Source organism: Lissotriton vulgaris, unplaced genomic scaffold (genome assembly GCF_964263255.1).
Source record: "Lissotriton vulgaris unplaced genomic scaffold, aLisVul1.2 SCAFFOLD_1229, whole genome shotgun sequence".
In the NCBI taxonomy this organism is placed as follows: domain Eukaryota; kingdom Metazoa; phylum Chordata; class Amphibia; order Caudata; family Salamandridae; genus Lissotriton; species Lissotriton vulgaris.
The window spans coordinates 189,102-206,028 of record NW_028254669.1 but is presented as its reverse complement, the minus strand read 5'-3'; the positions used below and the strand labels follow the sequence as shown (position 1 = coordinate 206,028).

At 43.9% G+C, this 16,927-nt stretch overlaps 1 protein-coding gene across 1 annotated transcript in view; it reads right to left on the bottom strand.

The window, feature by feature from the left end:
* The window catches only part of LOC147659471 (dynein axonemal heavy chain 5-like), a 566,399-nt gene that overhangs the window by 447,522 nt on the left and 101,950 nt on the right, over window positions 1-16,927 (bottom strand). The window contains exon 3 of the mRNA XM_086951731.1: window positions 716-919. Within this exon, the coding sequence (XP_086807857.1) occupies window positions 716-919 (204 nt within the window). The remainder of the gene's footprint in view (window positions 1-715; window positions 920-16,927) is intronic.

The following is a 16,927-nucleotide window of genomic DNA, read 5'->3' as shown; positions in this document are numbered from 1 at the left end:
TCTTGTTGTGAATGTGTCACAACTCTCTTCCCTCTTCTGATGCCTGCTATTCACCTTTATCATTCACAGATCTCCCTCCCCACAGTTCCTACCCTTTCCTTCGCCCGCTCAATTGCCCCAACAGTCTGTGGGTATTCATAATCCAGACTTGGGGTGGTTCAGTGGTGGGCCCCCTTTGAGCATCAGCACAACCCCAAGGATTTGGAACAGAGGAGCCTTCTTCACTGAAACGTGTTTTGAAAAGACTATTTGTTAACTATATGTATGCAAAGCAACTTATGTTTTGATATTTCTATGCTTGTTTGTTTGCTTTATTTGTTTGCTTATTAGCTGTTGGTATGATTGAGAGTATTTGTTGACTGAATTTGTTGAGAGGTGTAGGGCTTCCGATTCCGGGCAGCAGTGGGGAGATTGCTTTGGTGCTTAAACGTTGGGGATATCGTTCCCTGTGTCCTTCGGGCTACTTGCACTTTGAAATGTATACATGTATTTTTATATGATGATACTTACAATAAATAATTAACATTTTTGATATATAAAAAAATATTTCCCTGGATGAGGTCATTGATGATGTCCTTTATATATCTCAATGAAAAAATAATAAATCTCCTTTAAAAATTAAAATTTCAGAGTTACTTACACCAAAATTAAAATTACGACAGAAGCGTTTTTTAGAGACAAAATAACATTTCTTTACTTGCATTGCCATGTTTACCTGGAGGTTCTGTAAGAAGTTTCCTGCAGTCATCAGCTTTAAAGATTCTTGCCAAGAAGGGGCAGTACAACCTTTCTCCTGGTCTAACTTCACCACATTTACTTTTTTCTGGAATAAAAGCAGCACGCAGTCCATAATACGCATAATAAGGTGAGGAGGTCGTCCCAGGGTTCGAACAGTAGCAATGTCAGAGGACTTGATTGTCTATGAAATGAAGAGAGAGGAAGTATAAATGGGTATGGTGTAAAACCAAATGTATTGAAATATTGATTGTTCACAAAAGTCAGCTTAAAAAATAACTTGGATCTTGTAAATTTACTCCTACGATAGGACTTTCAACTTTTGTGGTATTCTGAAAGTAAACCAAGACTACGAGTAAACTAGGAAAATTGTAGTTTTCCATATACCTAAAAGAGTATTTGCACATTAAGGAATATCATTGTGCCTGAGAACAAACACTTCCCCTGCCACCAAGTGATGGGACTGTGTTCTCTTCCCATTCCCATTCCCATCTTAGAACACACTTAATCCTGACAATGACAGGAGCAAATGTGCAAAGAATTCTAGGGATGGAAACGACATGCATGGCAAATGTGAATGAAGAAAGCCCAAGTGTTTTTATAAGTTTGCCTTCTAGTACCAGGAAGACCTTAAATAAAATACCCAGTAATCCCAGAACCTTACATTTGTAAATGTTTAACTTCTACTATAGCCGCAAAAAAAGCCCATATTTGCAAATCCAATTTCCAATCTAATTTCACCAATCCTGATTATGTCAATCAGGATTGGGACTTTTTCATGGTAAATGCATTTATTTGTGCACCCGGAATGAATTTAGAAGTGCAAATTGCCTTGTCCTATAAAACGTCAGCCATGTAAGTCCACTCCAAGCAGTATGAGAGAAAGTCACCAAGTACGGACATATGGAACATGCAGTGGTTAATGACTCAATAGGGAACATAATGCTTTAATTTGCAAAAAAACACAGGTAGGCTCTTTCTACAGAGTGAACATGAATAATCACAATGCAATTTTGAAGGGGTAAAGGCTAAAGGCCTGATTTAGATCTCGGCGGAAGGTTTACTCCATCAAGACGGTGATGGATGTTCCGTCTGCCGAAATATATTTCCCATTCTATCCTATGGGATCTATATTTGGGCAAACGGGATATCCACCACAGTTGTGATGGAGTAACCCGTCCGCAGATCTAAATCAGGCCATTAATAGCTAGTCAGTTATGTCCACACCACTGTATTTTCCACTCAAAATAGAAAAAGGATCATTAACTCTTCCACTGAAACTAATAATGAGCATTGGCAAAAGTAAGAGGTCTAGCCTTTTCAATAAGGTGCCATAGTTTACTTCTTTTTTATTGCAAGCATATGCAACTAAAGACACCGCTTAAACATGGTCACCTTATGCTTGCACTAAAATTGTACGTCTAACAACACTCACACATGTTTTTGTTTTACTAGTAACATTTTTTCTTAACAACAAGCCCTTCAGTTAAGCCATGCCTTTTATTAATATTATCTTTGAAGGAGACAAGAATAAACAGGAATTAATCACAGGCAGTCTACAATCTTACAATCTTACAATGTTACTTAAACACTTTATAAAAGAAACTTTAAAAAAGAGCTTATGCAAAATTAAAAGCAGCTATTTCAAGTAAATCTAAAAAATAAATAAAATAAAAATGCATACTATGAACCAGCTTTGTGAGCAAAAAGAAATTAACTACTTGTATGCAGATGTGAACATTGTGTCCAGGTTTTGTGCACTACTCATACTGAAGCAAGTCAATGGGTAAAGTGGGCTGACCCAATGTCCCATGCTGTATGATATGATGGGAAGAAGACAAATGTGAATAGCAATTTAAAAGAAAAATATATGAAGGTTGATAACCATGGTTTGTCGCCGGAAAACAAAATGATTTTGCCAGGCCATTTCTATGTGGCCTCTGAAACCCATGGGCAACTTCCTTGTAGCAGGTACCAGCATTGACCCTGGAGCCACAGAAACCAGATACTACTGGAAACTCTGAATTTCCATGTTTCTCCCGTGTTTAGGCTTTGACTTTCTGGGGCTAGTGAGATCGAACAATGACATTTTAACAGTGGGAGGTTGGTGTGGGGTAGACTGTTGATTTCACAAGGGCTATTCAGGTGCAAGGGAAATCTTCTTTCCCAACTCTAAATGCAGACCAGGCCTATTCAGGTGTTATTGAAAACTCCTCCCACTACTCTGAATGCAGACCAGGCCTATTCAGGTGCTAGTGAAAACTCCTCCCACAACTCTGAATGCAGCCAAGGTCTATTCAGTCCAGACATGACTCATTCAGGAAAGGTAGGACACACATCAACCCACCCCTCCCCCGGTGGCTGTCTAAGAGAATGCACCTCCCAAGCCCCTGTCACTCCATAGGTGGACAGTCAATCCACTAACCCAGCAGAGGCACACAGGATGGCTAAGCAAGAGAATACCTACTTTTCTAAAAGTGGTATTTTCAAACACAGAACATAAAAATGATCACTCCTAAAATATGTATTCTTACATTCTGAGTCCAGGCAAACTAAACTCCATTTCCATGTCTTGTCTAAATAGGTAGTTATGCTATAAGGTGTTGACTTCCATTGTTTCTTATAGGACACATAGCCTTTCCATAGTGAAAAATGAAATGCACTGTTATTCACTACCAGGCCATGTTACAAGCACCAGTACATGTCCTACCTTTAACATACATAGCACCCTGCGCCACAGAGCTGCATTGCAGAGAGGTGGTTCAAGGCCACACCCCTTTTTACACCGCTCTGCAACACAGCGCTGTGGCGCTTACTGGAAGTACCTGGTTGGCTTGTTGGCCCCCAGGGGCCCTCTGGATTCAAGGGGGCTTAATCCTCCAACTTACAACATGCTAGGGGGCACAGTAGTGCAGGGAGGAGATGGGGCCTGATATAAGAAGTGTGCAAACACGCCCTCTGGCGCATTGTAAATTGGGGGATTAAGCCCTTTAATCCTGAGGGTCCCTAGGTGCCAACTAGCCCACCAGGTACCTCCAGTAAGCACCACAGAGCTGCTTTGCAGAGAGGTGGTTCGAGACCACGCCCCTTTTTACACCTCTCTGCAATACAGCTCTTTGGCACTTACAGGAGGTACCTGGTGGGCTAGTTGGCCCCAGGGACCCTAAGGATTCAAGGTGACTTATTCCTCCAACTGACAATGCGCCTGGGGAGCATTTGCACCGTGGTGCAGGGAGGGGCCTGATATATCAATAGTGCAAATACACCCCAGGCGTGTTATAAATTGGGGGATTAATTCCCCTTCAATCCTGCTGTGTGGGACTTACTGGAGGTAATAAAAGTGGTAGTTGGCCCCGAAGGTTGATGTTGGGAGCTAACTATCCCTCCTGTTACCTCTATAAATTCCACACAGTGGGATTGCTAAAAGGTGTTTGGAGGCCACGCTCACCTTTCTCCATCACTCTGCAAACGCGACTGCTATGTTATAGTTAGAAATTAGCCTTTAAAAACCTTTGAAATTCACTGAAAAAACAATAGGTTTCAGGGACGTTATAGTTAGAAATTAGCATTTAAAAAACCTTTGAAATTCACAAAAAAAATAGGTTTCATGGACGTTAAAGTTAGAAATTAGCATTTAAGAAACCTTTGAAATTCACAGAAAAAACTATAGGTTTCAGGGACCTTATAGTTGTTGGATATTTCACTCGTACAAAACTAGAATAATTCGGCCGTTATAGTTAGTACAGATAACTATAACTCGCGCACCCGCAATGCACTGCTGATGTCACATATTACATCATTCATGACATGGTCAGTGAGATTACTGATGACATCACTCATGACATCTCAAATGACATCACTGATGACATCATCCACGTGAAAATCTGATGCACCTCCTCACACCCTAATCTAACCTTTGATACACCCACTCTAAAATACAGACTACCATTTTCGAAACCATAGACACACCAATACCAGTTACTACATACACACTCACTGGTTCCTAGGTCTACACACACATCCACTCGTTCATCCATACAGTTAGTCATCAATAAAACACTATCAGATGCACTCATACACCTATACAGACAATCACACACCGCCACCCATCCAGAGTTACTCACACACCTAGTCAGTCATGCAAAGAATTAATCACTCGTCCATTTACTCACCTATACAGTTAGACACATACCACCTCACTTATTCATACAGATACTAACTCATACTTACTCTCTTATACAATCACTGATAGAAGTACACACTAATCCATATAGCCATTCTCAGAATCACTGACTCTTACGTATAGTCATTTATAAACTCCAACTCTCCCATACACTGTCTTTTAGATATGTAGTTACTTGGACATGTACCACTGAGATATCCATTCACTGACCAACACACCCATACACACACTCACCCACCCATACAGCTGTTTCCACATGCACTCTTGAACCCATACACCCAGTGAATCAACCACTCACTCATCTATGCACAGAGTCACACACCTTCCAACCACCCACACAAAACACTCAGGCACCCATACAAATACTCAGGCAACCAATCAATAACACATATAGACACTCATGTAGCTACTCACCAACCCATGCAGCAGCTTACACAAAAACAGACAGTCACTAAACTATGTAAATGTCTGATACAGACATTCACACAGTTTAGTCACCAACCCATGCATTCAGTAAGACACATTTAATCACTCACTTACACAGTCAGTCACGCACCTACTAAATCTTCCACCAAGACACTTATACACCCACTCATTCTTCAATACACCTTGGCATATATGTAAAACATATTTAACCTTTATAGAAACACAGTCATTGGATGATGTCATCAGTGATGTCATTTGAGATGTCATCAGTGATGTCACTGACCATGTCCTGAATGATGTAATATGTGACGTCATCAGCAGTGCATTGCGGAGGTGCGAGTTATAGTTAGCTGAACTAACTATAATGGAGGAATTTTTCTGGTTTTGTACGAGTGAAATGTCCAACTAACTATAGCGTCCCTGAAACCTATGGTTTTTCTCAGTGACCGCGTTTGGAGCAGAAGCGGTTTTGGAGGTCTTGAGGAGCCGGTATTGTGAGGTGACTTGGAGCCGCAACCCACTTGGGAATTATTTGTTTTAATCAGACTGCTGACGGTAAACGGCCCACATGAGTAAGAGATAAACACTATAAGTACCATGATGCCACAGGAGTGACGACGCCCACTGAGGCGGACTTGCATGATTATCAGGTGTTTAAAACGAAGCGCCGTCAGGCAGTTTTGAAATTCTGAGTCCCTGATGAAATGCTGCAATGCATGAAACGCGTCGGACAAATAGGACAATCTGTGAGGCAAGAGTCATTTTCTGTATACGGCAACCTCCATAAAATAAGTTGAAGCTATACTTAACTGCTGTGGGCTCTTCCATTGTGGCCAATCTTGTGGCTTGATATATATATATATATATATATACATATATATTTTCACAGAAAAAAAAACATAGGATTCAGAGGTGTTATAGTTAACTGGCCATTTCACCCGTACAAAATCATAGACATTCCTCCGTTATAGTTAGTTCTGCTAACTATAACGCGCACACCCGCAATGCACTGATGATGATGTCACATATTGCATCATTCATGACATGGTCAGTGACATCATTGATGGCATCTCAAATGACATCACTGATGACATCATCCAGTGAATGTGGTTTAGTTTGAAATTTAAATATGTATTATATATATACACCAATCTGTATTGAAGATTGAGTGGATATATAACTGTCTGGATGGAGGATTTAGTAGCTGTCTGTCTGTTTAAGTGAGTAATTAAAAGTGTCTCACGTAATACATGGATTAGTAACTAAACTATGTGAATGTGTGCATCACTGTCTCTGTTGTTGTATATCATGCTGCATCAGTTGGTCACTAACTACATGAGTGTGTATATTAGTTATTGATTAGTTAGATGAGTATTTATATGGGACACTGAGTTTGTGTGTGGTTGGATGGGGTGTGTGTAACTCTATGCATAGATGTGTGAATGGTTGATTGACTAGGTGTATAGGTTTAAGAGTGCATGTGGAAACGGTTGTTTGGGTGACTGAGTGTATTTATTTGTGTGTTGGTGAGCGAATATATGTTTTAGTTGTACATCGTCAACAAAGTAAAAAAATAAAAGGCATTGTATGTGAGAGTTGGTGTATATAAATAAGTATATCTAAGAGTCAGTGATTGTGAGAGTAATTATATGAATGAGTGTATAATTGTAATGGTGATTTTTTTAACATATTAACTATGAGTTACTATGTGTTTGAATAAATGAGGTGTTGTTGGATAATTGTGTAAGTGAGTTAATGTAAGTGCGATTATTTTTTTCATGAGTGAGTAGGATGACTGCATAACCGACTAAGATGACTGCTGATGTGTCAATGTCTATCTATGTGTATATGTGCATTTGATAGTGTTCTATTAATTAGTGACCACATGTATAAATGATTCTGTTGTTGGATGGGTAGTTGTGTGTGTAGACTTAGGAATCAGTGAGTGGGTATGTAGTAACTGGTATTGGTGTGTCAATGGTTTCACATATGGTACTCTGTATTTTACTGTGAGTGATGAAAGGTTATATTAGTGTATGATGAGTGTATCAGATTGTCACGTGGATGATGTCATCAGTGAAGTCATTTTAGATGACATCAGTGATGTCACTGACCATGTCATGAATGATGCAATATGTGACATCATCAGCAGCGCATTGTGGGAGCGCGAGTTATAGTTAGCAGAACTAACTACAACAGAGGAAGTTCTATGGTTTTGTACGAGTGAAATAGCCAGCTAACTATAACACCCCTGAAACCTATGTTTTTTTCTGTGAATGTCTAAGGTTTTTTAAATGCTAATTTCTAACTATAACGTCTCTAAAACCTATGGTTTTTTCAGTGAATTTCAAAGCTTTTTTAAATGCTAATTGCTAACTATAACGTCTCTGAAGCCTATGTTTTTTTCAGTGAATTTCAAAGGTTTTTTCAAATGCTAATTTTTAAGTGTGATAGTAGTTATACCTATTTTTTTGTACTGATTTCCTGCAGTGTTTTAACTGTTTATTTATAAATATTTTATTCATTAAATAACATTATATATTTTTCTGAAAACTGCAAAAAAAAATTTTTTTTTAATTCAAACTGAAATATTGATAATTTTTTTATTTAAATAAATGTATATTATTTTCTTTTTTTCCAATTTTTTTTCGGAGGCGCGCAGATTCTAGCAGCCATTTTAGAAAAGTTGTGAAGGATCCGCGTACGGTGTGCGACGGCTGCGTGTTTTTCAGTTACATCATATACATCTAATATTACGTGATGTGCGCGATTGGTATGCAACCAGTCCGGGACTCCTGCTCCCGCGACACATGCGCATTACGGTACGAGACGCTTGCGCGGTGGTGGGTCCAGCGTGACGTCATATACGTGCTGGGGCGTGTTGGGGTGCGTGACTCCCGCAAAAAAAAAAAAATCTAAAATGATATGTATGTGTCTTTAATATAAATATTAGGGCAAGAGATTATCTAAGATATTCATAAAAATAATATATTTGTACCTATAATAAACTTATATCATTTTAAAATATATTTTCGCACACTCAGGTGCGTGCATCGTGAGTGCAGAGAACCAGGTCAGCAGAGCTGCTGTAGAGCCAGAGAAACCAGGTCAGCAGAGCCATTGTAGAGCCAGAGAAGCAGGTCAGCAGAGCTGCTCTAGAGCCTAAGAAGCAGGTCAGCAGAGCTGCTCTAGAACCAGAGAGCCAGGTCAGCAGAGCTGCTTTAGAGCCAGAGACCCAGGTCAGCAGAGCAGTTCTAGAGGCCAACAACCAGGTCAGCATAGCTTTTTTAGAGCCAGAGAAACCAGGTCAGCAGAGCTGCTTTAGAGGGAGAGAACCAGGACAGCAGAGCTGCTTTAGAGCCAGAGAACCAGGTCAGCAGAGCTGCTCTAGAGCCAGAGAACCAAGCCAGCAGAGCTGCTTTAGAGCCATAGAACCAGGTCAGCAGAGCTGCTCTAGAGGCAGAGAACCAGGTCAGCAGAACTGCTTTAGAGCCAGAGAACCAGGTCAGCAGAGCACTTTAGAGGGAGAGAACCAGGTCAGCAGAGCTGCTTTAGAGCCAGAGAACCAGGTCAGCAGAGCTGCTCTAGAGCCTGTGAACCAGGTCAGCAGAGCTGCTTTAGAGCCATAGAACCAGGTCAGCAGAGCTGCTTTAGAGCCAGAGAACCAGGTCAGCAGAACTGCTCTAGAGGCAGAGTACTAGGTCAGCAGAGCTGCTTTAGAGGGAGAGAACCAGGTCAGCAGAGCTGCTTTAGAGCCATAGAACCAGGTCAGCAGAGCTGCTCTAGAGGCAGAGAACCAGGTCAGCAGAGTTGATTTAGAGGGAGAGAATCAGTTCAGCAGAGCTGCTTTAGAGCCAGAGAACCAGGTCAGCAGCGCTGCTCTAGAGCCAGAGAACCAGGTCAGCAGAGCTGCTCTAGAGCCTAAGAACCAGGTCAACAGAGCTGCTCTAGAGCCAGAGAACCAGGTCAGCAGAGCTGCTGTAGAGTCAGGGAAACCAGGTCAGTAGAGCTGCTTTAGAGCGAGAGAACAAGGTCAGCAGAGCTGCTTTAGAGGGAGAGAACCAGGTCAGCAGAGCTGCTTAAGAGCCAAGGGACCAGTTCAGCAGATCTGCTCTAGAGCCATAGAACCGGGCCAGCAGAGCTGCTATAGAGCCAGAGAACCAGGTCAGCAGAGCTGCTCTAGCGCCTAAGAACTAGGTCAGCGGAGCTGCTCTAGAGCCAGAGAACCAGGTCAGCCGAGCTAGTGTAGAGCCAGAGAAACCAGGTCAGCAGAGCTGCTTTAGAGGGAGAGAACCAGGTCAGCAGAGTTGCTTTAGAGCCAGAGAACCAGGCCAGCCAAGCTGCTTTAGAGCCAGAAACCAGGTCAGCAGAGCTGCTTTAGAGCCAGAGAACCAGGTCAGCAGAGCTGCTGTAGAGTCAGAGAACCAAGTCAGCAGAGGTACTTTATAGCCATAGAACCAGGTCAGCAGAGCTGCTTTAGAGCCAGATAACAAGGTCAGCAGAGCTGCCCTAGAGCCTAAGAACCAGGTCAGCAGAGCTGCTCTTGAGCCAGAGAACCAGGTCAGCAGATCTGCTGTAGAGCCAGAGAAACCAGGTCAGTAGAGCTGCTTTAGAGGGAGAGAACCAGGTCAGCAGAGCTGCTCTAGAGGGAGAGAACCAGGTCAGCAGAGCTGCTCTAGAGCCAGAGAACCATGTCAGCAGAACTGCTTTAGAGCCATAGAACCGGGTCAACAGAGCTGCTTAAGAGCCAGAGAACCAGGTCAGCAAAGCTGTTGTAAGCCAGAGAACCAGATCAGCAGAGCTGCTCTGTAGCCTAAGAACTAGGTCAACAGAGCTGCTCTAGAGCCAGAGAACCAAGTCAGCAGACCTGCTGTAGAGCCAAATAAACCAGGTTAGCAGAGCTGCTTTAGAGGGAGAGAACCAGGTCAGCAAAGCTAAAAAGCCACCTAATTACAAACAGAATTGCTTTAACTTATACAAGGACGAAAACTATTGCATTTTCAATGCTTGTTTACTTTGGTTCCATCAAGAAGGCATTCAGATGTGTCACACATTTGCCATAAATTCTGAATGTTAGCACGATAGTTGCTCATTAGATCACTGTAGTAAAGCCACTGCTCACCAGGGAAGTCTCCTGCTGGTATTCAAAGTGCATGTTTCAGTCTGCAAGTCAGAATGTTTTAATGAAATAGAAGAGGATTTGAGAAGTCACAATGTGCCCTAATTTTTCTTTCTGCAGCACTAATCATAATTTCTATGGCAAAATGAGCCCCCTCATTTTGTTCCTTTGCAAATTAAATGTTTTAAGTGTTACCACTTTATTCCAAACAAGATGGCTTCTGGTGTGCCATACTTTTTTCATAAGTAAGACTGTTAGCACTCTAGTTTTATGTCAGGAAGCGGAGGCGAGGATTTTGCTTGTCCTTTCTCCATTTTATTGGACAGCACATTAAAAGAATAAGAAAAAACATCAACCATGAACTACCCTAACCAACATGGCAGTGGTAGTCATGGTAATACAGTAACCAATCATAGTCCACACAACAGCATAAAGGAATCCCACGTCGGTAGTCCTTCCTCTTTCTCCATTGCTCCTGCGTCAAGATAAGTCACCGTTTTCTCTCAGCTTATTCTTGTGGCATGGCAGTTTGAGAAATTTATTGTGACAGCTCTTGTTAGTTTATCGCTGTATTATTCTTAGTATTGTTTTGCTCTACGAGCTGCTTGGATCTGTTTGGTGACTTGGTAGGCTTCAGGAACGAGCGTCTTGTTTTCGCGCGTGCGCGTTCTCGAGCGTCGTCTCCTCCGACGCTGACCGGCTTTCTCCACAGCGCTTTCTCCGCGCTTGTGGCGATCACGCGAAGAGGCTTAGCGCTTCGCTTTAGTATTATGGCCTCGTTTCCCCACACGGACGCTGCCTGTTAGCGGCAAGAATTGATTTGTGACTGATTTATTTATTTATATTATTTGGCCCTGTCAGTCACTCACTTTTTGATAAAAAACTCTTCAGTTTTAATACAGTTTAATTTATTTCTGTGACCTTTTGGGTACCTGTGTGGGGAACTTCCCTATTATTTAGTTTGGGGTGTGTTTCGTTTTATGGGTGCCCAGTCTTCTGCGCAAATGCAGTCTCGTCAAGAACACGGCAGGGGCGGCTCTAGGCTCATGGCGGCCCTGGGCAGGGAGCGTAGGTAGGGGGCCCCAGAAGAGGGGGTCCAGGCGGGGCGGAGCGCGGAGGCCAGTGAAGAGGGGGGGTCAGGGTGTTTGGAAGTGGAACAGAGCCGGAGGCTGCCAAATCCCTGCCAGGGGCCGACATGCAAATATGTATCCATCCTCAGAGGATTATTATATTAAGGATATATATTGGCGTGGCGGCCCCTGGGGTTTGGTGGCCCTGTGCAGGTGCACAGCTTGCACATGCCTAAGGCCGCCCCTGAACACGACTATGTAGCTGTTGATGCTGAACAGCCTCCTCAGCCCTTATTGCGCCATCCTGCAGAGGTGGACAGACTCCTGTCTTCGGCTATTGCCCAGGCTCTGGCCCCTCTGCAGGACAGTGTCAATAAACTGTCCGCCCATGTTTTTAAATCTGATACAGGGATTTTGGGAGACAGTGGGGCTGGGCCCAGTGGAGTCATTTCTGTTCCTCCACGCACGGCCAAGAAGCGTGACGCGGGGCACCTGGAAGGCTTCAGCAAACTTGCAGAGGCCTTTCATAAGAGTGTGCGCATGCTAAGAAGCGCACCCTTCCGGGGGGACGGCTCACCCGGGGATATTGGTGGTACCTCCACCCAGGACCTTGACCCGGAGGAAGGGTTTCCCCTAGAGAGAGTAGAGGACGAGGATGACTATATTGATGATGATGAGGATGGATCCTCTGAGGATATGTCAGATGTTAGTAGGTCTTGGCGCCCTAAATCTAATGTCTCCGATTGTGGGGAAGGTGACCAGGTTCCCCCTGACATGTTTGACCCTACCACTATCTTCAGACCCCGCTCTTCTGAGTGGATTCCAGAAAAATCTACGGCGGACTATGTAGCCGCTAAACTTAGGCAACCGCTCTCTCACGATGTGCGTTTGCGTCTACGCTCGGAGTGTCCTCGACTGTCCCTTCCTAATAGGGTGGCGGCCACTCCTGAGATTGACCCAAAATTGTGCACATTTTTTGCTAAGTATGTCAAAGACCCTAAGAAAGGGATCAATAGGTCCTGGAAAGCTTGTCAGGACAAGTTATTGGACGTTGTTAGCCCCCTAACAAAGATCATTGAGCTTGCTCAGCGTTCCAAGGAAACTGGTATGCCCCTTCCAGTTGACGATGTAGCGGGTTGGGCGCAGAGGGCTATCTGTCTCCTTGGCAATGCCAACTGTGCTCTTTCTGCTGAGCGTCGACGGTCACTCTTGCTAAAAATTGATCCCAAGCTTGACGAATTATCCTCTTCTGAGGCAGGCTCGGTGGCGTAAGGTGCCTTATTCGGTGACCCTTTTGTGAAAGAACTTGGGAAGTTTGTGGCGACCTTTTCCGCCTTAGATAAGGCTCAAGCTTCAATGAAAAAGATGTTCCTGAAGAAGGTTTTTGGCGGGGCCGGCAGAGGCAAGGGTCGCTCTTCCGGCCGCCAGTTCCAACAAGGCCCCAATAAGGCTCAGCCAAGGAGGAACAATGGATGGAACGACGGACGCCAAAGTTCCTTCTATCCGTCCCGTGGAGGCAAAGGCCAAGGCCTAGGACGTGGTGGCAACCAGTTCAACTCCAAAGGGTTCAACGGTAAGTTTTTCCATCATTGCTCCAAGTCGTCTGGGGGAAAGAATTGCTAGGTTTCTTCAAGCCTGGTCGGCCCTCACATCAGATCCTTGGGTTCTAGAAACCGGTCAGGGATTCCACATAGATTTTTACGGCTCCCCCGTTCAACTAACACAACCTCGTCCTTTGGTTTTTTCACTCGCAGAGCAGGAGCTCATCGACTTAGAGGTACAGGCTATGCTGCAAAAAGGCGCCATTATTCCATCTTCTCTTCATCCAAACGGTTTTCTCAGCAACATCTTTCTGGTCGAGAAAAAGGACAAGGGGTTCCGATCAGTCATCAATCTTTGTTCATTCAACGAATGGCTGATTTACAGACATTTCAAGATGGAGGGCATCCATCTATTGAGGGATCTCCTCCTACAGATTGAATGGTTGGTACGTTTGGACCTGAAGGATGCATATCTTTCGGTTCCAATATACCCTCCACATTGTCGATTCCTTCAATTTCTCTGGAGAGATCAAGTCTACGAGTTTCGTACTCTCCCCTTCGGTCTTTCCTCAGCACCTTGGTGTTTTACCAAACTCCTGAAACCAGTTGTAGACATCTTCGCACCATGGGAATTCGTCTGATAATTTACCTGGACGATATTCTATAGATGAGTCAGTCCAAAGATCTTCTTCTGCACCATCTTCAGATTACCATTTCTCTCCTCCAAAATCTGGGGTTCATTATCAACTCCCAAAAATCAGACTTAGTCCCTCAGCAGGAAATGACTTTCCTCAGGTTTCTGATACGAACGTCGGACGCAACGCTTCATCTTCCTTCTCAAAAGATCACCAAGATCAAAAAGGAGATTCGCAAAGTCCTTCGTCGGGACCGAATTTCTCTCCGTCAATTGGCCAGGATAGTGGGTCTTCTATCTTCGTCAATCCAGGCCATTTTTCCAGGCCCGCTTCATTACAGGGCTCTCCAGAGACTAAAAGCATTTCATCTCCGCAAGGGTCTCACGTATTCGGAACTCATTTCTTTGTCCACGGAAGCCAGATCAGAACTCCTCTGGTGGTTGGATCACATGGATGCATGGAACGGGAAGGCGATTTTCGGCTCCCGTCCAGATCTGGTGATCGAATCAGATGCCAGTCGCCAGGGGTGGGGAGCTCGGTGCGGCTCCCTCATCAATTGCTTGGAACTCCTGGCGGGTTCGTTCTCCATCCGATCGTTCACCACGAACAAGGTCTCTTGTTGTGGCCTTCTTTGGATGGACAACACGACGGCGGTCAGGTATATCAATCGTCTGGGCGGCACCCATTCCAAAGTCCTAGCAGATCTTGGGAAGGATTTCTGGAACTATTGCCTTCTACGTCAGATTTCTGTCATGGCGGAGTATCTCCCCGGCGACCTGAATTCTGTGGCGGACTGGCAATCCAGGAATTTTCAGGATGCCAGCGACTGGAGACTGGACCCTTCGGTATTTCAAAAGATTGCGGATCTTTGGGGCCTTCCAGTGTTGGACTTGTTTGCGTCCAGATGGAACGCCCAACTTCCCCGGTTCTACAGCTGGAAGCCGGACCCGGGTGCGGAAGCAGTAGATGCCTTCCTGCAGGATTGGTCCCGGTTCCCAGCTTATGCATTTCCCCCATTCCTGTTCATTCAGAGGTTAGCAGCCCTAGTCCGCAGGAAACAGGCCTCTCTAATCTTGATCACCCCGATCTGGAAGGCTCAGTGCTGGTTCCCGTCCCTTCTGGAGTTATCTTGGGACAGACCTCTTCGGTTGCCATTTTTCGACCTCATTCTGACGGATCCACTGGGTCATCCACACCCTCTGGTTCTCCAAGGCCATCTACGTCTCATGGCCTGGAGGATTTCAGGGGACGTTGGACTAACAACTCACTTTCGAGAGACGCTGAACTCCTCATTCAGCGAGCCTGGGCCCCTAGTACCACTAAGCGATAACGATCTGCATGGAACCGATGGGTTCGTTGGTGTGTGGCAAAACACCTGGATCCCGTGAGCTCTCCTGTGACAGAAGTAGTTAACTTCCTTGCTAAACTTTTTCACGATAAACTGGCTTACTGTACCATCAATTCTTTCAGATCAGCAATTTCTGCGGGTCATGCCCTTGTGGATGGTTCCCCTGTTGGGGAGCATCCTTGGGTTTGCAAACTCCTCAAAGGTATTCGTCTTTCCCGTCCCCCGGAACCTTGTTATTCCGGTCTTTGGGATGTGAATGTGGTTTTGCGATTCCTTCTATCCTGGCAGGATAATGATTACCTTTCACGCAAGGAACTTTCAGCTAAATTGGCTATTCTTCTTTGTCTAATTTCTTGCAAAAGGGCTCCCGATTTTCGCGCTCTTGACATTTCTGCCAGAGTTTTTACCCCTGTAGGGGTTACATTTACCATTTCCAGGAGAACTAAGTGTAATACCAGGTCAGTAACTTATCCAGCTCTTCCGGATTCACCCACCAAACTATGTGTTGTTTGTTGCCTCAAGACATATGAAAATGTGACTTTAGAAGTCCGCCCCCCGGGCAAGAGACAATTGCTAATAGCAATAAAGAAACCTTTCAAGGCGGTTTCATCTCCCACCATTGCCAGATGGGTCAGATGGATCATGTCTGAGGCCGGTATCAACATTACGAACTTCGGCGCTCACTCTACTAGAGGCGCCATGGCTTCCAAGGCTGTCCAAGTTGGGGGCAGATTGGAAGATATTATGAATGCAGTGGATTGGTCTTCAGATTCAACTTTCAAAAAGTTTTATTTTAAGCCAATCCATGAGGCTGCTTCTCTGGTGGTGAGTAAGCTTTAAACAAGCAAAATCCTCGCCTCCGCTTCCTGACATAGAATGAGAAATTTCCTAGTTGACACAAAGGAAAGTTTCAATTCTATGAAGGATGCGGAGGCGAGGATTATCCCACCCTGGCTTTTATCTAGCCTTCCCTCCCTGACCTATGGATTCCAGTACTTGTTTCTGCATACGAGGGAAGTAATATTTTCATATGTATTGATGTGTACATTTGTTTGATATGTTTTTACTTGATATATCTTTTACTGCAATTTATCCTTGATCAAATCCATTGCAATGTGTTTGATTTGTTTCAACATTGTTCTGGACGAGATATTATTATTATGTCTCTTCCCTAGGCTTCGATCAGAAAACGGACTAGAGGATAGAGGACTTCTTTCCAACGGCAGCAACGAAAGAGGAAGGACTACCGACGTGGGATTCCTTTATGCTGTTGTGTGGACTATGATTGGTTATTGTATTACCATGACTACCGCTGCCATGTTGGTTAGGGTAGTTCATGGTTCATGTTTTTTCTTATTCTTTTAATGTGCTGTCCAATAAAATGGAGAAAGGACAAGCAAAATCCTTGCCTCCGCGTCCTTAATAGAATTGAAACTTTCCTTTGTGTCAACTAGGAAATTTCTCATTGTTCTTTAGAACTCTGGGCCATTCTGTCATTGGGCTATACTAGGGCTACATCTGGGTGATATTTGTGCTACATTTGGGCTCCTTTGTCTCTGGTGGCCATCTTGGGAGACTTTTTTGTTATGAAGTTTCCTAATTTCCTCATTTACTACAGTCTCGTCAGTAGGAAATACCTTCAGTTTTTTACTTTGATTCCATCAAGAAGGCATTCAGATGTGTCACACATTTGCCATAAATTTAGAATGTTAGAACTCTAGTTGCTTATTAGATCACTGTACTAAAGCTACTGCTCACCAGGGAAGTCAGCTGCTGGTATTGAAAGTGCATGTTTCAGTCTGCATGTCAGAATTTTTTTATGAAATAGAAGAGGATTTGAGAAGTCACTCAAAATGTGCACTAATTTTGC